The sequence below is a fragment of the Molothrus aeneus genome, chromosome 7 (genome assembly GCF_037042795.1).
Source record: "Molothrus aeneus isolate 106 chromosome 7, BPBGC_Maene_1.0, whole genome shotgun sequence".
Lineage (NCBI taxonomy): Eukaryota > Metazoa > Chordata > Aves > Passeriformes > Icteridae > Molothrus > Molothrus aeneus.
In genome coordinates this window covers 6227405-6254984 of record NC_089652.1, presented here as the reverse complement: position 1 = coordinate 6254984, position 27580 = coordinate 6227405, and the positions used below count along the sequence as shown (strand labels likewise).

General features: G+C 41.2%; 1 protein-coding gene across 1 annotated transcript in view; it reads right to left on the bottom strand.

The window, feature by feature from the left end:
• ADARB1 (adenosine deaminase RNA specific B1) overlaps window positions 1–27580 on the bottom strand; it is a 66865-nt gene that overhangs the window by 23496 nt on the left and 15789 nt on the right. The window contains exons 2-6 of the mRNA XM_066553138.1: window positions 24650–24686; window positions 16033–16107; window positions 9372–10303; window positions 2014–2128; window positions 35–203 (exon numbers count right to left, since the gene is read on the bottom strand). Coding sequence (XP_066409235.1) covers window positions 35–203; window positions 2014–2128; window positions 9372–10303; window positions 16033–16060 — 1244 coding nt within the window. The 5' untranslated portion in view covers window positions 16061–16107; window positions 24650–24686. The remainder of the gene's footprint in view (window positions 1–34; window positions 204–2013; window positions 2129–9371; window positions 10304–16032; window positions 16108–24649; window positions 24687–27580) is intronic.

The following is a 27580-nucleotide window of genomic DNA, read 5'->3' as shown; positions in this document are numbered from 1 at the left end:
TTTTCAGCTCATCATCTTTTTCCCTCCAGCTTACCTTAGGTAAAGCTCAAGTTGTGTGTACAGAAATTTCAGCAGACACCGTCGAGCTATGATTTCTGCATGGCAATCATTTAATGCAAGACCACGATCACTCATGTATTCACCATTGATGCATTTTGTTCCTGTAGAAACACTTATTACTAGGGCATCTTTCACGTCTGTACCTGCAAAACAAAATTTCAGGAAGAAGATGCAATTAACATCACAAATAAAGCACTGAGTGATCTTCTTGCAGAACCCAAACAAGGCTCTTTTTTTGGTGGTTTGCTTCTTTTAAAAAAAATAAACTTTTTTTTCTTCTGATAATTTATTTAAAAACAAAAGCTTCACTCAGCCATACCTCCCCTGCACCAGCACCATCAGCAGTTCTTATGAGAACTACTCTTTTCATGCTGGAGCTCAGACAAGTTAAAAATTGAAAACCTGCAGGTAGAAAGTGCTGCTTCAAGAAGAATAATTAAAGCCTGAGATCCAAAGTGCTTTTTTTCCTGAGATTCAGGCAGCCACAACTTTCAGCTGTACCTTCTGGTCACCTATGCAGATATTCACAGCCACTTGAGAAATCTGAAGGGCATTGGTTTATTAAAGCAGCAAAATGTTATGGAAGGGTATTGAGCCAAATACAGAAAAGGCAAGACTGGGGAAAAAGAAATATAAATGCTTAAATCACTGTAAAGATTACCAGTATAAAGTGCAGTTCTTGGTATTAAACCATTCCATGCAAAAGGATGTTGGGTGGGTGTTTTCTAAGCAGAGAACTGCCTTTATCACTCAAAAAACCCAGCTGGATGAAGGACTATGGAAGATGGGTCAAAATGCCACTTAGCAAAACACTCAGGGGTAAAAAACAACCCAAAAAGCTAAAATGAACCTGAGCCCAGCTGGGCCCTCCTGCCCACAGGGCCAGAGGAGAAGCACCAAGCTGTAACACAAGGCTGTGCCATGGGGTCATTGAATTCCAGGTGCTCCCCAGACACATGTTCATGGCAAGATATTTTCTTATTCTGTGTAAAGCTATTTCTTCAGTTAACCAAAAGGCATCCACATGTTTAGTTAAGTCTTAATTCTTTGGCACATGACTCTTCTTGGAATTGCACATAGGGGCTGTAAATAGCATAAAAACCTGTTAAATATCACAGAACACAAATATCACAAAATAAAATAAACAAAACTACAGCATGTTCCTCGTGTATTTGGGGCTAAAACAGTGTTATGAGCAGATGGAGGTCTGGCTGTTGCTCAACAGAGCTTGAGAAGCATCAAGGTTTCCCAAACCTCCCAACAGCCTGTGTGAGTGGGAGGGCAAGAGATCAGAAGGGGACACAGCTGGGACAGCCTCAAAATGAACATTGCACCAAGGGTTCACATGGATTGAAGACCAAAAGAAACCTTAATGTGAGGAAAATCAGCAACAGCATGGTGATAGATTAGTTTAGGACAGAACCTCACTGCTTTGGGGGATTTGGACAAGCAGAGATCTTGTGTCAGCCACGACACCATTGCTGACACGTGCACACCACTGCCATCTGCCAAAACATAAACTGCTCTCTTCAGATATTTTTACTAAAATGACTAACATAGAGCACTAAGAATAAAATGTAGCAAGAATAACAAAGTGCAAAATCTTAAAACCTTGCAAAGAAGCGTAATTCTTACATAATGTGCCCAAACCAGGAATACCAATGGGGAATTTTATTTATTTTCCCAAAGTTTCTTGATTCACTTTAAAACCTGAATTTTGTGAGCTACTCAGATGTCTCAGGCAGAGGACAGGAACTCTGTGGAAAAAGCAGTACTTGCAGGTCTAATTTTCCTCTAAGTACTTGAGATTTAATTACTATGTTTAGTCCATCTTCAAGATGAAACAGTAAAAATACATTTCAAAACTGCTTGACTGAAAAGAGTTCGTTTACTAGATGCAAACAGAGCTCTCATAGTTAAGCATTCAAGATATTACTTTTTTTTTAAATTTACCTGTTGTCATGACAATTCCAGCAAGGACTTTTCGACGTGCATGTGGAGATGAGAAATTTTCTGTCAAATCACTGAATTTATCTACAACCAAGCGTGCAACAGCATCAGCTAATACCTGTAGGACCACACAAATGCACATTAAAAAAATTTAAAATTCATTTTAGAATTACAGGAGTATTAAGTTATAAAGATTTACACTTTTAAAGGATTGGACAAAGCAAATGAAGTGAGTGTTTATTGTTCACTTTAAAAATTGACATTGAGGAGTCCCTTGCAAGTGGAAGCAGAGGTTTGAGTGCTCCATGTCTACTAAAACAAGGTCAGACAGTGCTAAGCAAAGCACTGAAGCACCTAATGCCCATGATCCTGATGAACATTTGAGGCTTGGGAGAACAACTGGATAGACAGATAAACCTATCCTCTCATGCTCAAACCTCAAAACACATCATTTCAGTATCCTCAACATTGAACCAGACAATAAGATTGAAGTAAAAATCCATGCCCCTCAAATGAACCTTTTATAACAATCTAATTCCTTATCTATTATATAAATAAGGACAATTCTGTTTTCAACCCTAGTTTAATGCCTCCTATTTTTACAAGACCTCTACCAAGTTAGGAATAGAAAATTTCAGTGTATAACCCCAAAAAACTATCTCAAAACTAGGAAAGATTTCTGTCTTTCAGAAAAACCTGAACTTTAAGTCAGGCTGTAAGTGGGGCTAACTTCCAAAAGGAAGGAGAACTTTGAAATAGCAGTCCTGCTCCTGTTGACAGACAATCCAGTTCAGCACTGCAGCTCATCCCACCTGCTGTTTTCAAGGCAACTGGAACTGTAACTGCTAGAAAAAATAAGTCAAGACCAAATTCTTGTATTTTCACCTGAAAAGAAGCTGAAGCCAAGGCAACCATGTGTTGATAACCAGCAGTATCTGAGATGTTCTAGGTGTGCACACCTGGCCCACAGCTCCACGTGCCACAAATCCACAGGTATTGTGTCACACCCACCAGTGCCATTCACATGTTGAATGTGAGGCACTGGAACACAGAAGCTGTGGCTGCCCCACTGCTGGAAGTGCTCCAAGACAGGCTGGACAGGGCTTGGAGGAACCTGGTCTAGTGGAAAGTGTCCCTGCCCATGGCAGGGGATGGGACTGGATGAGCTTTAAGGTCCCATCCAACTCAAACCATTCCAATACAGACGTGTTAGATGCCCAAAGGGAAAAAGGGGAAAGAAAAAAACAAAATACAAAAAAAAAAGAAGAAAAAGGTTTGAAGACCACCAGCCCCATTCAGCCCCATTTCCTTAACAAGGCTCATGAGAACCAACCAGCCTAGAAATGCAGTAGACATGCTCTCAGTATTAACTTGCTTTTGGAAAAGCTTTAGCAGCCAAGAAATAACGAAAGCTTGGGTGTCATGATGACAGAGCTCAGCAGCTCTCACCAGAGCCTGACAGAAAACAGTGACCAGCAGTCAGGTCCCAGCTGCACCAGCCTCATCCATGTTTTGCAATCGCTCAACTTGTGGAATCAGAAGACTCCTGACATTGCAAACACCAATTTTCTTGAAACATTTGAATGGACTGCAACTCAGAAACTCCATATATTTTTCAGGAACACAATTTAGCTCAGAGGTCATGAACATGTCTGGTCAGGCACTGATTTTCAAACACAGCCTTTTTGTTGCTGGACCCAAAATTGGGTTAGTCCATGTTCTGCCAGCACCACAACCACACAGCTAAAAATCTGCATTTAATTGTCCTACTTACCTAATGCAGAAATCTGAACTTTAAGGTAAATACACAAAAGAAAAGGCAAATAATTGAGTGTTTTTTCATCACCCTGGTCTTAGAAATGGAAAATTAATACACAAAAGGCTTAAATGATTAAGCTCCCTGCAGCCATGCAGGCAGATCACTGTATAGCCAAGGCACAGATTTCTCATTGCAGTGTTCTATCCCTAGTCTCCCTGCAGAGTAATGGATACTTGCTTCCAGTTGCAAGTTTTATGCTCTCTCTTCTGTAATCCATGTATTTTCTGCTCTGCCCTACACTGTGATGTGCTGGACAGCACACAGTAAAATCATGCTGAATGACACTGTGATGGAATACTAGAGAAACAAACTATTCCAGACAGGAAATGCTTCAGGTCACTTCCAACCCAAACTGTGCTATGCTTCTATGCTTAACAGAGGCTTCAAAACTGCTAGAAAAGGCCTGGCATCCATTAGCTTCTTCCAGAAGGAGCTTCTTTTTTTTTTTTTCTCCACACAACAAGCACAGCAGAGGAAACTGTGGTGTTGGTACACAAAGGAGCATGCAGTGAGTTCCTCCAGGAAGATGGAAGTTGGCACAGCAGAACAAGATGGAGTTGCATCTCACAGAGCCTGGAGCTCAGCTGCTGGCAAGATAACCTAAAAATGCTTGGATGAACTTGGAGCTGGACGCTGGGGAGAACTTATGAAAAGGACTAAACAGAACTCAAGCAAGACAAAATGAACCTTGGAGATGCAAACAATCCAGGATGAACTGGAGAGGAGGAAAAAAAAAATCACTGCCAGAAAACAGGCAGATAGGTTAAAGTTTTCTTATTTCTATTTGATAGACAAATTGCATGACAACAGCTGGGCAGTGAGGAATAAACACTGTTAAATGCCTATAGATATAGTCACTAAGATTTTGGTCTTTGGTAAGAACACTCCCCCAAGAAATTAGAAGAATTATCCCTCTCTCCCAAGCAGTTATTACATTGCCATAGTTAAGGGCATGAAAGAGAAGGGAATAAGGCAGCACCAGGAACAAGACTTCCTGGCCAGAAATTCCATCCTGCAGTCCCCATCTCAAAACCATGGACTTGAAGCTGTTTCCACAGCCAGCCCAGGCCAGTGACTGGCCTGAGTAGGGATCCTTCACATCACATTCTGCTCTACTGCCTTGGATATAAATAAATATTAACTGGAACAGAAACTGAACTCATGTCTCACCTTCCCTGTGAATGCCCTAACATCTGACACACAGTTTCTCTACCCCCGCTTCTGCATTAAATCATTATTCCAAGTTGAGTAATTCAAAAAAGGAAAGACCCAAAATAGCTGACAGTTGGTTCAGTAAGGCATGTGAGCTCCAAATTATTTTGGGTGCGTTGCTCCCTTCTCTGATGAATTTACAGTGCATCCACTCCTTTTCTACACACACAGACTGGCTTTGGTTAAATACAGATGTTGCAGCAGAACCATCCTGATCCTTCATACTTGAAAAATATTCAGGAGCTGATGAAGTTCAGGTCAATCTGGAGCTAAAGACCTTGGAAGGCCCTGGAGACCACCAAGATGAATGGGATCCCCTGAATGGTGGGAGAGGCAGCAGCAATAGCTCACAGCTCCCACAGGAACTGACCCAAAACATCTCAGTCCTTTGTGCTCTTCTTGGATCTCCAGGGACCCTTCTCAAGCAGAAATGTTCTCCCTTGGTTTGTTTTGATTTCTTTTTCTTATCTTCACAGTTTATGGCTTATGTGAACTTCCCACTGCAGGTAAAATCGAGGTCCTCCCCTTTAACAGTGACCAGCATGCACAATTCAGAGAAGTTTCCTGTAATGATTTAAAGAAACTTCTGCCTGGTTATAGAGTCTTCCACTGTTTATACTGATGTATTTTGTACAGTTCTTCCAATTCCACAGCAATTATTCCAACAAATGATGCATGATATTCCCATAAATATATTCAATATTATCTTTTTCCCAGATTTGAATCCATCTCATTCTTATTCTCCTGTATACATTTAACAATTCACTGCTATGAACTGCCTAGAACTCCTTGGTACCTCTCCAGAAGCAGCATTCCCAGATCTCCAATCATGTTCATAATTATTTGTGTATCTTTTGTAAATTTGAATTTTTTTTTATACTTCCCCTCATCCCAGGTGGAACCAGGACTAAAAAAGCACATCAAGTACAAGCAGCCATTCAGAACTGCTTCTCATCCCATTTCTCCTGCTTAACATTTTGTTTCAATGTCTGTCCCCAAGAGCAGAAAGGATAAATTGAATTAGGTGAATGATTAAAAATACTCTCTCTAGTGATGTTTATCAAACTGATCTCATTTGCAGCTACACTGCTCACTTGTGTAGCTCAACTTGCTTTCTCTCACCACAGTCAAGCTTTCTAATTTTAATAACTATATTTAAGCTTCAATGTGAACGACTTCAATTTCCAGCTCTCTGCACACCTTGACTAATCAGTTACCTTTTTAAGTAAACACTTGGAGGAAATAACACTAGGAAAAAAAACCTCCATATCAGCTTTCTAACATAAGCCATTAGTGGCCTGAAGAGGTGATACCTCCAAGCAGCAGGATCCCACAGTCTGATGGAAAACTGCTCCCTGAGCGACCCCAGCAGCCTGGACTGCTGCAGGTTTGAAGCATATGCTGGGAATTACTGCTACCAGTGTGTTCTTTTCTCAGTTTTACTCCAAAGCATTTGGTACTGGCCTGAGAACTTCTTTTAGGGACAGCACCATGCCATCTTTGACAGAGGTGTGAGACCCCTCCAGAGAAGGCCACCAAGATGTTCCAAGAGCTGGAGCCCCTCTGCTCTGGAGCCAGGCTGGGAGAGCTGGGCTGTTCACCTGGAGGAGAGAAGGATCAAGGGACACCTTAGAGGCCCTTCCAGTGCCTGAAGGCGCTCCAGGAGAGCTGGAGAGGGACTTGAGGCAAGGGCCTGGAGTGAAGGAGAAGGGGGAATGGCTTCCCATTGACAAAGGGGAGCTTTAGATGGGATACTGGGAAGAAATTCTTCCCTGTGAAGGTGGTGAGGCCATGGCACTGAGAAGCTGTGGCTACCCCATCCCTAGAAGTGTTCAAGGGCAGGTTGGATGGGCTTGGAGCATCCTGGGACAGTGGAAGGTGTCTGTGCCCATGGCAGGGGGTGGGAATAAGATAATCTTTAAGGTTTCTTACAACCCAAACCATTTTGTCTTTCTATGATTTTTTGGGATCAGTTCACAAAGCAGAGCTAACCATAAAAATATTTTCTTTGTTTTGGAGAGGCAAATCCCTCCAATACAAGTGTGACAATCTGTTCAATACCAACACATCCACTGCCAAGGTGCTAAATGCACAACTGCTGAGGTTCTCACTGGGACATTTCTGCCCACTCTGAGGCACACATTGATTGTGTTCCTGGGTTTAACTCATTTTGCCAGCACAGAGATGTTCCTGACTGCAGGGAACCTTCCTTCATCCCTGACAACACACCAAGCTGTGAGCAAGCAGACAAGCTGGAACTGAACCACAGGACCAGCCCCTCAATAACCTCCTGTACAGACCATAAGATTATTATTCTCACATCTCTTTCACAACAATACATTTTTGACTACAGCAACCCTTCTGTACCATTTGATACTTGGCACCTGTGTATGTGCATTTAACTCTCTTTGGGGCACCTGCAGCTCTGCTGGGGTCACAGACAGACATCCAGCCACACTCACCACCAGCACCATCACAGGGAACAACTTAACTCCATTCTTCTCACCACAAATGAGCTACAGGCAGGTTTGGATTTTGGTATTTGATTTTTTTCCTCCCCTCACATATTTCTACCTTTCTTTTTTTCCAACCTGATCAATATTTTATGTTTTCCACTGGTTGTATCAAAACCTATCCTCATTTACATCATTCCTGCACTCTTCAGTTTTTGTGATTTCACTCACTCTAGGATTATCTCTGAACCTAACACTTTTTTTTACACAGTAAACAAGGTCTAAAATAATTAAACAACTCACAGACTTCTAAAAGAAGATAATGAAGCAGGACCTGAAGACAGCACAAATGCTTAAATCATTAAATACATACCAGACCAAAATCACTAATATGCAAAAGACCTAATGTAATTCACTAACAGCTAATTATAATTCAAAGCAAAGCAACACAGTGAAGTGCTTGATGACATCCTGATGACAAGCTGATCAAAAGCCCCTGAATAAAAAAAATACTTGAAATAGGGTCTAAACGAGGCAGCACCCATGTACCATCTTTTTCCCAGCTCAGCTTGGGTTTTTCACACTTTCCTCTTCCAGTTTCAGTTTTCACCATTTTACTGATGCAAGAACTAAAAACACATGAATTACCAGCAGTGAAATTTTTTTGATGTCTGGGGTCAAATCTACTTTTAAAAGCAGAGAACACAGTCTAAAATCACTGAATCTACTGAAGATATTGTAACTACCCAAACCAGCATGATCCTGGATTTGAAAATGAAGGAGACATTTATCAGTAACACAGTAATAGTGCAACATTAAAATAAAACCATATAGGACATTCTGAAACATGCATAATGTCCATATATTTTGAGAAAACAACATACTCAAAATAGTCACATTTACTTACACTCTTTGACCCCACATTATCAAATCAGAACAGTATGTTAGAATTTTAATGAAATCTACAACAATGGTTTTGAGATAGAAAAGGTCAAAGCCTTGAAATTCTCATAATAAACAGAAAGCTGCAAAAGAATTCACAGACAAATACTTTAATTTAGATGGGTATATAATATCATTAAAAATACCCAAGAGATGCAGTAGAAAGACAGCAGTCAAACAATTATTAGTGTAGTTAGACTAAGAAGAAATATAAGCAAGAAAAGAGGAAGAACTTTTCTGCATTAAAAAAACCTCAAATTACTCCATTCTAATGACTTCAAATTTCTGATCTGTGTCTGGTATGTTGGATACTTGCCCTCAAATAGTTCCTTAACTATCTGAATTAAATTATTCCTTAGCTATATTTACTTGCCTAAGTAACTTCCAATGCATATTAATTTACTTGCCTAGAGCACAACCCTTCAGATGAGAGCCATTTAACCACACATCCTGGATACACACACATGGAAATCAGTGGCAGTTGCAACAGCCTCAATAAATCTGACCTTGACTCACAACAATTTCTGTTTGCAGGAGAGAATGATTTTCTTCTCTGCTAAAAACTATTGTACCAAATAATTTCACTTAAAGCAGCAATTCTCACTTGAACTCCATCTAAGTCTTGCTTGCCTGAGATGAGCAAGATGTGATTCAATCTTTCCCCAGCACAAACCATAATTCAAGCTGGCACTGGTGCTCTCTTACACAACAGGATCAAGGCTGAAAACATCAGAAACAAAGCCTCTTCTCTGTGCAAGAGAATACAATTTGTCAGGAGCTGTAATTGTATAAATCACATAATGCAGATTTACATACATCTATATAGACACACATATCTACAGAAGCAGAAATGCTGTTCAAACTGATTCAATCCACAATTTGACCCCTCTTGGCCGTTACCCAAAGCCACCCACAACACCCGAAGCATTTCTCACCTGTGGCAAGTGTAACTGGAGCCCCTCGCTGGGAATGGGCTGGCGAGAAGGAGTCTGGTCCAGCTGCATGTTGAACAGGGATGCCAGGGCTGACTGAGCAGCCCGAGCTTTCGCCAGCTTTTTGTTCCTTCCCGAGCCTTCGAAAGTCTGACCGTCCACGGCCACGGCCATGACAAAGTTCTTGGCGTGGCTCTCTCCGCTCTCCGAGAGGAACTCGTACTTGAGCCCGGGGCGCAGCTCGTTGAGGATCATGACGGGGTTCTTCCCGCTGGCCGTGGGGTAGGGGGAGGCCGGGGGCAGGGGGGACTGGGACAGGCTGCTGGCTACGGCGCACGATGGCAGCCCGTAGTCCCCGCCGGAGCCGAAGGAGCCGTCCCCGTTGGAGCCCAGGTAGAAGGGAGCGTCGGAAGGGACGGGCGTCTCGAAGCCGTTGAAGAGGGTGTCGGGGAAATCGGCCTGGTCAGACGTGAAGTCCGTGTTGACCGACAGAGTCCTGCCCATGGCCAGGTGGGCCTCCGAGGCGTTGGGGAACTGCACGAAGGAGCGCAGGGCCTTTTCGGCAGCGTGAAGCTTGGCTTTCTTCTTTGTTGGGCCAGACCCCTCGAACACCTGCCCGTTGACTTCCACCGCCATCACAAACATGGGGGCGTGCACCGGCCCCGTCTGGGAGAGGAGTTTGTATTGTAAACCGGGTTTGATCTCGTTAAGCTGCATCAGGGCGTTCTTTGGCAGAACGGGGCCGGGCGTTTTCTTCCTCTTCTTGGGGCGGAATTTGGAGTGGCCATTGTTGCCCTCCTCCAGAGGCCTCTTCCTGCTGCTGCTGCCGCCGCCGTTGGAGAGCGGGGTCCCCTCGCCAAGGCCCTGCCCGGCGCTGTCCTTGGGGGGAACGTTGTCCACATTGCGGTTTTCTTTAATGTCGGTGCTGCTCGAACCTGCGGTGCCCAGAAAGAGTAACTTACAATGCCTTCGGTGCAGGATCTTGTAAATGCAAAATTTATAGATTCCTTTATCTCTCTTTGTAACTGGTTAAGTGATGTGTGCTCACAGGTTAAATATTTTGGCCATGCAACCGGAGATGATGATAATGTAACACAACCTCTCAATAATTCAAGAAATAACACACTCAATCTTCAAACCACACACCTGATACAACTGCACAGCAAAAAACCTCTACAACTTTTTTTTTTTATTTTAATTATGCTATAACAAAGCTTTTACTTCTAAGTTATATTTAGCCTTAAAATTGCTTTAAATCAACAATATAAGCTATAGCAACGTATGCCTACAAAACAAACAACTACCATTAGTAAAGTAAAAATGGATGCCTAAGACCACAACTCTGAGCCAGATATTTAATTCTATTCTATTATCAGTTTAGTCATGTCACTTTTTTCCACACAGTGATTTTAGTTGCTTAAATTGAAAAACTACATAAATAAAACCTTTGTTCAGAGCAATGAAAAATTAGGCAGCTCTTTGATAGGTACCATGACTGAAGAGTGTTTGAATGCTTTTATTTCTCTTTAGCTATTCCATACTTTTCAAATTCAGTGGTTTTTTTATGCCTCTTCTAAACATTCATTTCATCTCATCCCAATTTTCTCAGGAACTATAGCTGTCCACTGTGCCAGCAGGACCACAAGATCATATATTTCCACACAGACTTCTATTAAAAAAATCTCTAATTCATCATTTACAAGCATAATTCCTTGTCAAGGAAACTGCTCTCATGGAGTTACAAACCCAAAAATCACTAGAGATCCTCTCTAAGGCCATGTAGAATCCAAGTGTGACAAAAGCTGCACACTCACTGTGAGAATATTTTAATGGGAGAGCAGGGAAGACAATATAGTATTAATGTAATGATTTGTTTTCAAAGATGTAAGTTGGGATAATGATATGTCAGAGCTATATATAAGGAACTGAATTTGCTTTAAGTTCAAAGACCTCATTTTCACCCTGATAAAGAAACTAAGGAAATTAACCATTTGTACTTTCTACTGGCATTTGTGAATGAAAAGGCAAATGTAATAGATCAATTATTTTTAATTCTCCTGTTCCAAAACGTCAATATAACTGTATTATATCTACACTGACTCAAGGTGGTAAATGGTCATTGAAATTAGAGCAAACCAGGTGGAAGCTCTCTTTCACAGTGACAAATTCCAGTCATGCTTTCAGTCTTCCCTAAAAATCCCCTACCATGCACACATCACTTCACCCAGGTTACAAAGCTGATGGAATGGTTACTAAATTTTCATTTATAACATCCTCCAGCAAAAGCTCGATAGGTTACTCCTTTCGGTGCTCGAAGAGAAAAAAAGGAAGGAAAAAAAAAAGATCAAAAGAAAAAGCCAAAATAGGAACACATTTTGTTAAATCACAGCAGCACAACAAAGAATTGTACAGTACTGATTATGCAATTAAGTCAATTCAATTCTGTCAAGAATTTAAATTCTGAAGCATTTCATTGCTAGAAATCTGCTACATTTAATCAAGTATCTCTTGCTCAGCAACAAACATATTGCCTGGAGAATGAAGGCTATAGGGCCACAACTGTCAATACACAGTGTTCATGCATATATTCTTTATAAAAATATGCATTTATGGTAGAGGAGTCTAAGGACAATGGAGGAAATTTTTAAATCTTTCCTTACAGTGAGTTTCTTACATCTCAACTGAAAAACTGCCCTTACTGGTGGCACCAGATATTTGTTATCAACCACCAAAACTTTCAGGCTAAACAGAAATCTTTGACTTAACACTAATCAATGGTCTCTGGTTTCATTTCTTTTTATATGAAAACCACTACCAGTGTCTGTAGGAGGAAAACAGGAGTTGAACAGAGTTCAGCTGAACATTAAAAGCTTTTCCATGTAAGCATGTCAGCTGGAGGAACTCCTTCATCAAGCAGGGGAAACAATGTCCTGACAGAGAGGAGGGACTTGTAGGGAGCAGGAAATAAACTTGCAGGCTTACCTGGAATTATTAAGAGAGAAGGGAAGAAAACTACTCCTTGCCTGAGAGCTACTAGGCTTTGTTAGCTTTGGACAACCTGCAGGGTGAAGAAACTTGGAGAGGAAGAACAGAGGGAGCTGATCCTGAGTCAAACCAAGAGACCAGGAGGAAAGAAAGTAACCGTGGAGCTGATCCAAATCCAAGTTGGTGATGGAAAGACTTGCTGTGCAAACCAAAAGGACCTGTGCTTGTCTCAACCCACAGAGCTGCTGCACTGCAAGGAAAGGTCCCTCCCTCTCTCAAGGTGTGTTTTTGGTCCTTTTGGTCAGCCTGTCCAGCCCAGCAGGGCTGAGGCCTTCTAATTACCTGAGGGCTTGGCAAAGATTAGTCAAAGCATAACCTGCTCAAGTTAGAGATGTCACCTCCCATCCTGGGAGTTATTTATATGGATTAACTCCTCCAGCCCAGCCTCTCCCTGGATGCCTTTTCCAGGCATGCCACCCTTCCAGGGAAGTCAGGAATGGCTCTCCTGGCTCCTCCTCACCTTGTCCAGTTCCCCACAGGTGACAGGGCCACCAACAGACCCCAGGAGAGGGCATCACACCACATAAGTGTCCTCCCAGGGCAGCCTCACAACTCTGGCCTCTCCCAGAGATGATGGCAGGGAGGCACATGAGCTTTTCCCCCCCAAAAAAAAGTTTTCTAATGGCTTTGAAAGACCCCATAAACCTGTGGTATCCACAATGTCCTGAGCAAGGTGCTTCACCACTTCATCACAAATAAAAACATCTCCCATTTCTTTCTTTCATCCTCCACCTGATGGTCTGACTACATCTACTGGGGTTTATTTGCTATTTTTTAAAGTTTTTGATGATTCTAATATTAATCACTCCATATTGGGCATGATTTTACAGAAATCTCTAATATTTCCAATCTTTAAATTTAATTCTTCAAGGAATGAATGCTTTAGAGAGGCATTTGAAATCCATCACATCTGCTGTGCATTTAAAGTTTTCAAGCAGCATTAGCACATACATAAACAATTAATGACCGAGATCCCGTTTTCTTAAACATTTATACAACCCATGATTTTAAAACTGGGTATTTTTCAGGAGATTGGTATATTTTCTAGTCATTAAAAATATCTGGCAGCTTCAACTAGATATTTGACTTATATCTGTGGAGGCTACCTTAGTAAAAATCATAGCTGACACCAACAACTTCAGCAAAAGGATAATTCTGCCCTTCAGATTTCAGCTGAGCACTTACAAACCCAAGGACATTTGAAGAAGGAAAAAGGCATGGGAATTTTTCATGCCAGTAAAGAAATAAATCTTCTGTGGTGATGCTCTGGTTTATTTTTGGGCTTATTCCCTGTAATTAAAAAGTGTCTGCCATTGAGACACTTGATCCATTGGGGATCTTCCATTCCTGCTTGCTGAGAGGCAACACTCCCTCTGCTCTGTCTGATCTGGAACACAATTAATGAAATTTAACTCTTAGCTGAACCAAAAGATGGTTCTAGCTACCCCTTATACTGCTGCTTTCATTTAGTGGCCTGGGGAAATTCTAAATAAGTCATTTTCTTCACTCAAAAACAAGCAGAAAAAACCACATGCTCTCTTGAGAGCATCCTTTAGAAAAAGAAGCAAATACATCAAAGATAAAGGTCAGGAGAGTCACATGCTTGTGTTCCAAGTGTCCAGAGTGCAGCCACGCAAAGCAACAAAAAACAAATAAAAACCTTCTAAATAACCATCTCTTGCCCCAAATCTCTTGTAGTGTCTCTATGACCAAAGGATAAAGAAGGAAAACACTAAAAATTCAAGTCTGAAACACTTTTCTCAGGGATATTAATTTATTAATGTAAGACATCATCACTGTCTTATATTTCATCTGAATAAAAAAAAAAAAAAGTCATCTTAATTTTGGTTTCTGCAGAGGAATTCTTGTTATGCAACCACAGGCTACAAAGACTGCATAGCCCACCTTCCTTTCCTTCAAAAACCTTTCCCCAAAAGCAGTTACATAAAATAATAAAAAATTTAACAGGCAACTTCTAACATGCCACTTCACAATTATAAGAGATATAAAAGTAAAGAAAGATAAACAGTTAAAAAATATATCTCTGCACAAATCAAAGCAAAGAACTTAAGAATTTAAACTTTGATTTCTGAACCCCCCCCCAATCAGATGACTGAACATTTCAAATTCATGATGTTTGTGTGGGCACACAAAGGAAGGTTGTCTTGCCCTTCATAGGCACTGGGCTCAGCCAAGGTTCTGACATCTCAAAACTGAAGTCATACAAATGCATTCCCTAAACAATTCCATGGAGCCAAGCTCCTGACAAAATAACAAATTCCTTGAATGGCTTCCCATATCGATGCACTAACACAAAAAAACCCAGAAGCAGACAAAAATTTAGTGTTTTTCTTAATGACACAGAATTAAATCTGCCCCTATAAAGAGATTGTATCTCTCCAGCTCAGGAAGGCATCTTCTATTCATGCTCAGCTATACCATTATTGAGAAAAAGGATGTTTTATCAAAAAAAAAAAAGAGAATTATCCAATTACACTTTTTGAAGGCCTCAGTAGGGAAGGCACCTTTAGAAGAAGTTATATTTTAATTTCTTATCTATCAGGGAAAAGAAAATTATACCAAGCATATTGCAGTTGAGTTCACTGTTTCACTAAAGAAAAAATGGTTAATTCTATTTCAGGTAATATTTTTCGCTTTGGTTCTGGGTTTTTTTGGGGGAGGATGTTTGTTTTGGGTTTGATTGGTTTATTTTAACACAATGATCTAACTTCCTCATCTCCCTCTAAAATTGTTCTGTAACTCCTCCAGACTGAGCTGCAACTCTTCTGCTCCAAAGCCAGTGCTGGGCTTTGTCACCTTTGCCAGATGCACTCTTTAGCCACTGCCACTTGGGGGAAAAAGAAGCACATTTGTTATAACATCATGTACAATTATTTATAGTCAGGCACAGCAGCAGCAGAACAATTCTCTGAGTCACAGAAAAAAAGGAGACAGCTGAAAAGCAAATAACAGTAAAAACATTTTAGAAAGGTTCAAGGAAAATATTTTTCTCATAAGTTATTGGATCTTAATTATACCCCAGAGTTAGCAGTCTCACACACTTGGCTGCATCAAGTACACACCAAGATAATCACTTTGACTATTTTTGTGCTTTAAAATCACTTCAATAATTCAGTAGCTCAGGGTTGGGACAATCACCATCTAAAGAGAATCATCAGCCCATGTGAGACCTGCACAGAGCTTTTCCAGCTCCTCCTTTGCTTTTTCTTTCTTTCTCCTTTTCTGCTCTCCCTCCTTTATATTGTACTCTTGAAACTCCATTCCCCTCACCGTACCCCTCACTCCTTACTGGTACTTTACCCTTGGCATGGGCACTACTGATATTATCCCTCCTTTATTCACTCCTGGCTCAAGACAGAGAAATATTTTGATTATTCAGCTGCTGTAGGAAAAAAAAATAAAGTATAAGGTATAATACAGAAGGTATAATTATATTAGCATATTAAAAACACCGTTAATGCAAAAGCTCCAATTCACTCTTCTTCACTGCATTTTAAAATATCCTCATTTCTTTGCAGTTGCCCCTGTGCTTGGGAGAAAAAAATTAGTTTCAGACACTATTAGTGAGTTTATTACAATATAAATAAACACATCTTACTCATGTTTTCTTCATCGTCTACATCCATTGTGAAATATCTTTGCTGGTTTCTTGGCTGGCAGAGACGGCTTCTGTCTGGAAAACAGGGAGGGGGATATTCAGGCTTTAAGGTACCAACTTATTAGGTTTAAAACTTATTAACAATAAGTTTAAAGATCCTTTAAAAGTAGCAGCCCAGGCCCTGGCTTAGCACTGGGCTGTTTGGGTAAATCCTGACCAAAACTGGATTTACCCAACTGATCCCTCCTAAAACTGAGATGTTCATCAGTGACTGAAAGATGCAGCCCCAATCTGCCAAAGGCCAGAGTGGGATGATGAAGACCACTCCTCACAGTGGCTGAACAGCCAGGTGCTCTCAGCTGCTCCTCCTATGGCTTCCCCTCCAGACTCTTCACTTTCTTCAGACAATCTCTAATAACTTCACGTCTTTTTTACATTGTAGTGCTCAAACCTGTCCCTAGGACTCAAGGTGAGGCCATGCCAGTCTAGAGCCAAGTGGAACAATCTTCTCCCTTGCCCAGCTGGGGATGCTGTGCCTGATGTCCCTCCTGGCTGCCAAGGAACTGCTGACTCGCGCTCAACTTGCCATCAAACAGGACCCCACAGGGCCCTTTCCACAGCACTGCTCTCCAGCCTCTCATTCCTCTCACATCCTGGTCTATACACACTCAGAATCCAGCACTTGCCCTTGGTATTAAACTTCCTATAGATGGGGACTGCCTAGCCCTAAAATTCATCAAGGTCTCCCTATAGGGCTCTCTGCCCTCGAGGGCGTCAACACCTCCTTCCAATTTAGTATTGGCAGCAAACTTATTTGGTATTCCTTTGATTCCTGCCTCCAGGCTGTTTATGAAGGTGTTGAAGAGCACAGGGACAAGGATAGAGCCCTGTGGAACCCCGCTAGGGACTGAACACACACCTGATGTCACCCCATCTATTTATAACCCCTGAGACCGTTTGCATTACACAACATCAGCACACTCCACTGTAACAAGAGGAAATTAGTTGACTGTAATCAACAGGACTTGTAAATAATTATCACCTCAATTAGCACATTGCACTGGCTCCAGTTACTCCTGCAGCACCACTTTGTACTCAAGGACTAAGGACTTGACAAATTCCTGGTTTAACTTCTAGCAAGGAGATCAGTGAGCTCCCTGAGCCAAACTAGAAGTGCAAAAGGCTGTAGAGCTGCCCCACACTTCCACACCATGCATAAACCCTCCTGAGGAGCTGGGTTACCAGCCTGGGCTCAGCACCTCACCCACAGCCTGAAGGAAAGAAAAGGCAAGCTCCTGTCTGCTAAAAGCAGAGGCAAACAGAAATTCTACTTGCTTTTTTTTGTTTGTTTGTTTTTAATCATTTCAGTAACTGTGCTGAAACAGATTCTGAAAGCATCGAGGAAGATAAACAGCCAAGGACAGTTGACAGAAGAGCCTTAAGGCACCTAAGAGATGCAGTCCTACACTGCTGCTGCAGCCAAATGACACTAACACTCTGTTTTAAGCTTTAACCACGTGTGTTTAAGAGTTAAGACTACTCTTGGCATATAAAGAATGATCACCTTTTTTTTCTAATCCTTTCTTTATAAAAAATGCAGGAGTCCAGTTAGCAGCAGTCAGCTCCTCCCTGCAGTCCCCACAACTGCACCAGCAGATCACTCTGGGAAAGAGCATAAGAGTCAAAGAACCACTAACTTCAAGACCTTCAAAATCAAGTCTGAATATGAGCATGGCCACTGAACCCAAGCATGAAATGCCATATCTATTTGTTTCCTGAGCAGTTCCAGGGATGGTGATTCCACCACTTCCCAAAGCTAAGCCTCCCTCACTCTAAGCACTACAAGACCGTGTGTGCTTCATACAAGTAACTGATTTCCAGTACAATTAATTTCCAACAACCACCCACTTCAAATCAAAAACACTTGGAAGAGAATGAATCAGTTATTTAAAGAGTATGAAATGTTGTGGATGTCCCAACCCCAGCACTGTTCAAAGCCAGGCTGGATAAGACCTTGAGCAACCTGGTGTGGGAGGAGTCCCTGCCCACAGTTGGGACTGCATGATCTGTAAGGTTCATTCCAATCCCTAACTTTCTACAATTCTGTGAATAATGTGTAGGGGACAGTCCTGAGCTGGGAAGAGAGAAGGAACTCAGTACTCTGTATACACATCTATCTTCCAAACTTCCTCCCACTGTAATCCATGGGTTTTCTTTTTTTCAACCTGGCTTTCAAAGGTAGAGGATTTCATAATAAGAAAAAAGGTTTTTCAAAGTCCTTCCATATAAAGTAGGACCTATGTATGCCCTCAGAAAGACAGGGGAGATGTTTTTACCAAATGGACTCTGAGCCCAGGCTGCTCATTACAAAAAAAGCTTCCTCTCTTGCCAAGGCATGCTTGATTATTCTGCAGTCATTAGTGATTCAGTTATCATTTCACTTTGAAAGAGGAACAGCATTTCTGGCTTCTTGGACCTTCCAAACTTTTATTCAAGCAGCAAAACTGCATAAATAAACACATTCACTGCCTGCAAATAACCCATTTAGTAAGTGACATCCAGGAACATCTCAGGTGCTACAGACACAAAGACACCTCATGAGGTTGGGTAATGGTCAGTGGCATCTGAGCAAGGACACCTTCCAAAAGGACTTCACTGAAGCTTGGACACCAAGGTATGTATGATAAACTCCTGAGTTTCACTCCTAAAATCCTGCTATGGGATAAGGGACACAACCACAGTAACACTCAGCAGTGCAAAAAAAATTTTGTTGGGGAAAAAAAAATAAGAGTAAAGGAAAAAAGCTTCATTGCTTTTCATTCATTCAAAGCTTTCAAGAACAGCAATAAGGAATCAGTGCCATAAATACAAAGTGATTTGGGTCAGTGTATTTACAGCAGGTTCTGTGTGGAATGGGGATGTGGCAGAAGGCAGCTCCATGGCTACAGGGACTGTTTTCTCCCAGCTATACTGATAAAATAAATTGAGGGTTTGACTGCACTATGCTGGTGTAGCAGAGGGAAGTTTTTTGTTCATAACACAGAGCAACAAACCTCCACCCAACTCTTACCTAAATTCACTCACTGAAGCCAAGGCAATCTGCATAGTAGCACATCCTGAAATGTTCTGAACTACAAAAACCTTTCTTTTCATAGATGCATTAAAAGCCAGCCATATCAAACAGGAAAACAGTATCTACATGTATGCTAATTTAAGTGGAGCCAGGAAAATGTAAACTTTTAATCCTCTCCTGGTTTTACAGTCTTTCATTCCTGTAGACTGTTTCCAAAGATAGAAAGAACATCAGCAATGCTTAAAAATGCAGCAGCAAACACAACAGAATTTGCCTTTATTTCCACAGGAGACTACTTGAGAGATTTTTAGGTAAATGTTAGCTATAGCAAGTACACAGCACATGAGAACTTAGAGATAACCTGGTTTTCTTCTGTCTGAATATCTAGATGCAAAAAAGAGTTGTGAAAGACCTTAAGAGTAATCTTGGTTTATTCTCATTACTGAGAAAAACCCTAAATATGTCTTGAAAGGGAAATTTCACAACTAACAACACTTTACATTCAGCGAATGGCATATATGGAAAAAATCCCATTAACCTGAGAGATGACACAGAACTGTTAGAAAACAGCCTAAGTCAGAAAGGTGCAGTTTTAGCAAGTTCCATATTTGTTCAAAAGTCCTCTCCTTCCAAACTTTGAAAGTCAAATGAAATAAAGCATTGGGAAATAGATCTTGCTCAAAGTATTACCAAAAACTGGCCTTCTTATGAATCCAAAGTGCAAGCTAGCAAAGAGATTCAAACCTCACCTGAAAAGTACACTTAGACCACCACCACCACCACCTCCTTTGTTCCAGCATTTAAATGCAGCAATTAAAGCCCTACCCTTCCTCTCAGATCTCTTCATCCTCCTGCGCTTCCAGTGCACTCGGGCCACGCTGCAGAGGTTGCCCATGCACAGAGCCATGGCTTGATGTGATGCCATGCACCCCCTGGCACCTGTGCCACCCCTCACCCCCTCCCAAAACACCAGCAAGCTATTCCCAACAGGAGGGTTATCCCTGGGCTCCTCTCCCAGCCCCTGGAAGCCTGGAGTGCACTGATGCACAGCCCAGTGAACAACGATGAGCAGAGGATGCAGCTCACCCTCACCCACTGCCAGAGGCACGAGTGACAATCAACCCTTTGTCACACAGAAGGGGCAAGGAAGGACAGTTCTCTGAGAAGGACTAGATCAAAGGCATCCTTACTCCTAGGTGTGGAAAGGCACAATAATTTTATATTATTATTAATAAAGGAGGGCAACTCTTGAGTCTTGTAGCTCAGAAACGAGGAGAGACATTAAGCAAGGAAATATTTATACAGCCTAGTGCATGAAACAAGATGCTTTCAGCATCCTTTAGAACTCTCAGGTTTCTCAGGTTCCCAATTCATACACTGCCTCAAAAGGCACAGAATGCAGCTGGAAATAGCAGGAATACATAAATATGCCAATCTCAAATATACTTGAGTCACAGATTTTCCATACAAGAGTTTCTGTCAGGCCTGACCAAGAGGCCTCCCACTGTCAACACCACCTGTAGTATTTTCCAGCTTTTTCATGAACTAAAAAGTAACATGTCACATTATGGGATAATCATCCTGTTTCCCCATTTGAGTGACCAACAAAGATATGTTGATCCTGTAGACCCTACAGCATCAGCAGCACAGGCTGAGGGCATTTTATGGATATGTAGAGGATATATTCGGATATTTGGATTATTTGATATTTTTTATATATTTGAGATATTTAGATTATTTGAGGATATTTTAGGATATGTAGATCATTGGCACAGGCTGAGGGTTGCAGCTACCCTTTAATCCTGCCCTCAGATTAAACCTCACAGGACAAAAAGCACTTTGCAGCAGGGAATGCCTGCAGGGGCAAGCTCCAGTCTGTTACTGCAGTGATGAGACTTCTCTGACCAGACACCTCCAGCTGCTCTCAGACCTTTATTTCTCAGTACATCAGGAACACAGCACATGACTGAATCTAGATGATGTCTGGTACATGACTTACATGCACCATCATATTTTGACAACTATCCAGGCTGGCATTTCTTGAAAAACATTGCCACTGGCATCTTAGTAGGAGTACTTCACTAACCAAGCCCAACATGCTCCAGCTCACCACTGGAACTGGGCTGATGTGCTAACAGGGAGCTCTACCTGCTGGCACTCATTCCCAGATCCCAGATAACAGCTTTTACATCTCCAGACTGTGATGGAAAGCACAGACTGAGTGACTGTAATGATTTCTGTCTGAAGCCTAAGCACTAAAAGCTTCCAACTTCCCCACTTCAAAGGAACTGAAGTTCTACTTCAGCATCCATGTTATTAGACAGTACTACTCATTGTGAGAATGAAGAAAGAGCAACAGGATCATTTGAACTTGGTTTATGCAGAATTTAGAAAGAAGAACTAACCATGGAGGAACAAGCCACCAATGCAGTGGTCATGCCACAGTCACATATTCACCACCAAGAAGCTCCGGAGGAAATGAATCCTATCAAAGAGCAACTCCCAAAACTAGTGCTGTGCCTAATTTGGTGTGCTAATTAACTGTTTCTGCATGCTGATGAACAGTTTCAGGCCCAGTTTCCCATTTCAATGCACAATAAGCTGTGTGAGAGACAAAGGACATGGAGAGTGAGGTATCTACACCTACACAGTTCTGAAGGAACAGCAACACTGACAAAGAGACAAAGGGAAAAAACACCCCTTAGGGGAAGGAGAATTAATTTTCCACCTTTGAGAAAACAGCACAATTTGTAACATGCAAAGAACAGCCTGTGCAACTACTGAGCCTTTTACCATAATTCCTTCAGCTGCTCAAACTTTTACCACCTTGTTCTCAGCACAGCAAAGATTGAGATACATAGAAATGTGTATTTCTCCTCCTTTCTGGGAGAAGAGATCCTGCATTAGCTATATGAAGTCAAAAGTGATTTTGCTTATAATAATTACTTTATCTCTCCTAACTTGTCAGAGATTTGAATCACAAAATTTGGTGTAAAGACTGAAAAGAGACTTCTTCAGGTCACCTTTGTAGCTCTCCTCCCCAAAGCAGCTCCTAACTCTACCAACCCCTGCTCCTCAAGGCAGTGACTCTGGGGTATGACACTCAGGAAGGAGACCTAGGACAAGGCCTTGAAGGATGACAGCTTTGGAGAGAGAAAAAGATCTCTAAAATTTGATTATTGTCTAAAGAACATACACAGTGCCCTTGGGAGAGAAACTTGGTGACCCTGCTGTAGGGGTAACATTAGCAACAGTTTCAGGAAATAAAAAATATCACAGAACCAAATCACAGACCAGTGGTTTGAGCTGGAAGGGACCTTGAAGTTCACCTCTTTGCAGCTCCTGCCATGGGCAGGGACATCTTCCACTATCCCAGTTGCTCCAAGCCCTGTTCAACTTGCTCTTGAACAATTCCACTGATGGGGCAGCCACAGCTTCTCTGGGCCTCACCACCCTCACAGAAAAAAATTCCTTTTAACTTCTAATCTAAATCCATCCTCTTCTATTTTAAAACTATTTCCTCCTCTTTTATCACTATCTGCCCACATGAAAAGTAACTCTTCCTCTTTTTATAAGCTCTTCTGGAAGTTCACAATGAGGTCTCCCAGAGTCTTCTCTTCTCCAGGCTGAACTACCCTGTAATAACAAATCTGTAATATGCATGAAGTTAAATACTCAATATCCTTAAATATCTTAAAATGTCTATACAATTAGATAAGAACAGGTTGAAAACCAAGTGCAAGGGCTGCCTTCTCTCCAAAGAAAAAGCAGTTCCCTGGTGGAATTTGGGACCTACCCATCTCCAATACTCCCATTTCACCTTCATCCCTGAACCAGGAGTGCAGAGACACTGAACAACTCAAGCATATTCCAGCCAAATCCCAAAGATAAACTAACTCAGGCAAGATCAGAAGCAACACAGCAAGACTGATGGAAAACTTCAGCATCTCCTCAATTCTCCCCTCTGCCACCCAGCCCAGTGGAACAAAGCCAGTTATTCCATGGATTTATGACTTGTGCTAGATGCAGTTTTGTGATGAAGGATTTGGGAGCCCAGCTTAGTGACCCTGCAGCTGTGGCATCTGCAGTCCCTTCCCATCAGGTTCCTTGGCAGCAGGAGGCTCGAGGCCATGCTGCAGCCCCTATTTTACATAGATATACAGTATATTTATACACATCACCCACCAGGAGATAAATTTTTAAACAGGTATCACATGAAAATCTCCATGCACCAAAACATCCTTGAAACTCTCATTTACTTATAGATTTGGCCCCCATTATCAGCTCACTTTACATACTCTTTGAAGAAACACCCATACACTGTATTTTTTAAGTGCTTCTCAAGATTTTTCATATTTTTTTGCTCCCACAAGCAAGCTGGGTATTTTCAAGCACAAGGACAATGTTACAGGCCAACAACAGTTTTCCTTTTATCTTTGTGTACTTCAGCAAGAAATAATATAAATTAGCATCAGCTGCTAGAATTAGTAGGAGCTAAAGTACAGCCTGAAAAGCTGCTCTGCACAGCAAATTCCAGATCCAGAGCTGCTGGCTGCATACTGGGAACCCCAAGAGCTCTGATATAAACCTCATACTGGAGCTTATTGGTCAGCTTGGAGTCTATTCCTCAGGTGATCAAATCCATTCCAACAGCACCATCTGCTGTTACAGAAATAATTGGGGTTGCATCTATTGATCCCTCAACCAAGGAAATTTAGAGCTCTGCTCCCAATTAGAAATAACTTCAGAAATTTGCAGATTTATTCCTTCTTACCAGGTTACTGTTAGGACTGAATGTCTCTTTTTAACTTTTTTTTTTTTTAAGGACTCCTCAAGTACCTGTAACTGTCAGAAATGTATTTATGATGTGATGCCAAGGCAAAAGTGGTAACTATTCAGAGAGAAAAACTGAGCAGACTGGACCTCCCAGTAAGTAATATCAATATTTTCAACATGATTTAAAACATAATTGATACAGCTACCCAGTGCTAAGGAAAATAACTAATTGGAAGAAAAATCTAAAATAGTTTTAAAGGAGGTCAAAAGAGACTCAGATATTTTTTTGTTTCATAAAAGGAAAAAAAAAAAAAACAGTCATAGAGGTAGACTGATGTTTGGGATTATGAGATACACTTACAATTTGGGCTTATTTCCTCTTTTCCCACCAAAACCAGTTATTAAACTTTGCTCAAACACTCTGAAAACTCTCAAGTCCTACATGCCAGCTCTGCCTATTTACTTTAATAAACAATTACTTTAATAATTAATATTCATTGGATACAAATTTGCAGCCAGAAGGGTAACTAAACATTTGTAATATCAACTTGCAAACCAATATCCTGTCTGTTTTCAAGCTGCTGATCCAATAATTGTGAAAGGATTTGGAGTCCAAACACAAATAAAAGCTATAGATAAAACAAGAAAGTACTAAACAAGTGTTCAAATACATTAAAATGAAGTTTCTCCTCCTCCAAGTTATGAGGCAAATGCATCAATTAGAAAACAGAGAATCCTGCTCCATGTTTGCAAATGCAGTGTGCTTACCTTTTTAACTATTGGAGACACATGCTGATTCTGCAACCTGCAAGAAGAAGACATCCAGTCAATTGCTTGGTTCTTTAACAATTTGTGCATCACAAATAGCAACTCCTGACCTTAAAAAGGGACACATTTCTGATTCTCTAAAAATAAATAGTCCACACTACAGATACACACTCCCAGAGCCAAGTCTTCTGTAACCCCTGACCATTCTGGACTTTCCTGGTTGGAAAAAGAAAAAAATAAATCAAGACTCAAAGATGCCTAATTCTGGGGGTCAGAAAAAACATCCCTAAGGTACAAACAGTTGTGTAGCAGAACCCAATCTGCATTATCTGCACCTTCCAGGAGAGAGGGTCAGCACAAATGTGGTAAATAATGGTGTAAAACCAAAATAAACATCTGTGCTATCACAGCCAACTTATCCTGAAACCAAATCCATAGTTCTCATCTTCTTAGGTTTTTTAAATTTAGATCTTCGGTTCTTATTTTTAGGGAGTGATTTTAATCCATATAAAAGGCCCCTCATACAACAACCCCCTTTCCAAACACCACTTTCTTGATCCCACTGACATCAGACTGCATTCCCTGCAAAAAAAAAAAAGAAAATCCCTCAACCACCAGCAGTGGGGTGGAAAACAACTGGCAGATGTAGGGTAAAACACACCCCCCCCCCCCCCCCACATTCTTAGGTTATCTTCCAACCCAAATTATTTTGTGATTCTGATTCTAAGGAGGATACAGGCTAACAGGGATGCTGTGAGCAATTTTATTTCCATGAATAAGGACAGCTGTTGGATCAGGAACAGACAGCTTTCATTTAACAGACAACCTCCTAATTCTAAAAAAATACTGATGGGGCCATAGCAGTGTGAAGCTAAGACTATTCTAAACCAGTTCCAAAATCACAATCACACAGCCCACGAGAGGGTGCTGGTACCCTGCAGAAACCTGCACTGAATTCAAGTTACACAGAGCACAGCTCCACAACACATCTCTTAAACTAGTTTGGTCAAAAAGGGATCTGACATAATATTTAAGGTCCATGAAGTAGCATATTGCATTGATTTGATCCCAGCTTTTAAGACATTTCAATTTCAACACTTCATAGTGGCCTTTTCCAATAAAAATAAAAATATCAATGTAAACACTACATTGGTCTTAGCATAAAGCAGGAAAAATGCCCAGAATACTGAGTTCAGAGTCAAAGTCCCAACCTAGTGTTCCCATATTCACAATAAAAACTTCCAAACTCTTGGAACATGAGCTATAAATTAAGTGTGATGTGAAAATGTATTTGGAGCAACAAACACCAAAAATGTGTTTTAAAAACAAGGTTTTGATAATTCTCTTCCTATGTGAGCATTGCTTAAAGTTACAATTAATCCTGAGGAAACACGCAGCTAATAGTTTTTTATATTAGTATATCCTTGAGTTAAATTAGATTTCACATTATCTTCCTTATACACAACATTACTGCAGTCAGTAACTCCCTAACAAACTAAAAACAATCCATGAAAATTGAGACTTTAAGTTTACCACTGAGTACACCAAAAGTCATTACATACTGACAGGTGCAGTGAATTTTACAGACAAAGAACCAGCCAGGGTTAAGAACTAGGAATTCTTTTTGTTATACTGTGAGCAGTAAAGACAGGTGGAGGAAAAACAGACTTGTAACACCTTAAACCAGTAAAAATTCCAAACAGCAAAGAAAGGGAAATACCACTATGTTATAAAATCCAGGAACAAAGCTCTGAGCTCCAGCATGTCCTATCTGGCTCTGTCCAGTGGCAAAAAGCAATTCTGGGGCTTGTTCAAGTCATGAGCTGCTTCCCCAAAACCTTCTGCATGGAGAGCCTGCCAGAAGGGGCTCCTCTAGGAGCTCAGCACCTTGCCACAGCATCTCCATATTGCTACCTTGCAAAAAAACTCAATAAACCAATTCTTTGTCCCTTACTAGTGAGTTAATTTACCCTAAAAAGTTCAGAAACATGCTCATGATTTCCCCCAAGGCAGCAAAGGATACTTGAAAATCATCTGAAGAACACAACATGTTGGCCACTTAGGAATATTTTCAAACACTAACTTTTTAAATATCAGTTGAAAATATTTCAATGCAGTGAGAATCAAAACAGACATCTGGGTACCACCTCAAGACATAAACCTGCAAAAACCACCCAAACACAAGGCAACAACCTGGAAGCACTCATCACTTAGCCCTAGGGTCAGGATTGAAAAACCACCACTTGCAATCTTTATGTATTTACTTTCCTATTTATTTTACTCCTCACACATTGAAAAAGTAAAGTAATCTGTTGAGGCATCTCAACTGCTGATGCATGACAAAAACCACAGGTACCTTAAATCCAGTGTACAACAGTTTGGGTTGGAAGGGCCATGCCATGGGCAGGGACACCTTCCACTAGCCCAGGCTGCTCCAAGCCACATCTAACCTGGCCTTGGACACTCCCAGGGATGGGGCAGCCACAGCTTCTCTGTGCCAGGGCCTCCCCATCCTCACAGAGAAGAATTTCCCCCTAACACCTAATCTAAATCTCTGTTCTCTTAGTTTAAAACCATTCCCCTTTTCCCCATCACTATCTGCCTGTGTAAAAGTCACTCAGGGAATGTGAGGAGGAGATGCCTTCAAGCAAGATTTTGTTCCTGATCCCAGAAAACAATAGTGTGAGGCTCCAGTAAAAGACATGAGGTTAAGAAGTGTTTGGACAGTGTTCTCAGGCACAGGGTGGGACTCTTGGGGTGTCCTGTGCAGGGCCAGGAGTCAGACTCCAAGATCCTTGTGGGTCCCTTCCAAGTCAGGATATTCTGTGACTGTCACATGTTTTTTCATACACCAAGGTATGAGTCTCCATCATAAACTATAAACACAGTTCAACAGCACAACTACAGAATTGGGTTTTCCTCTGAAAACAT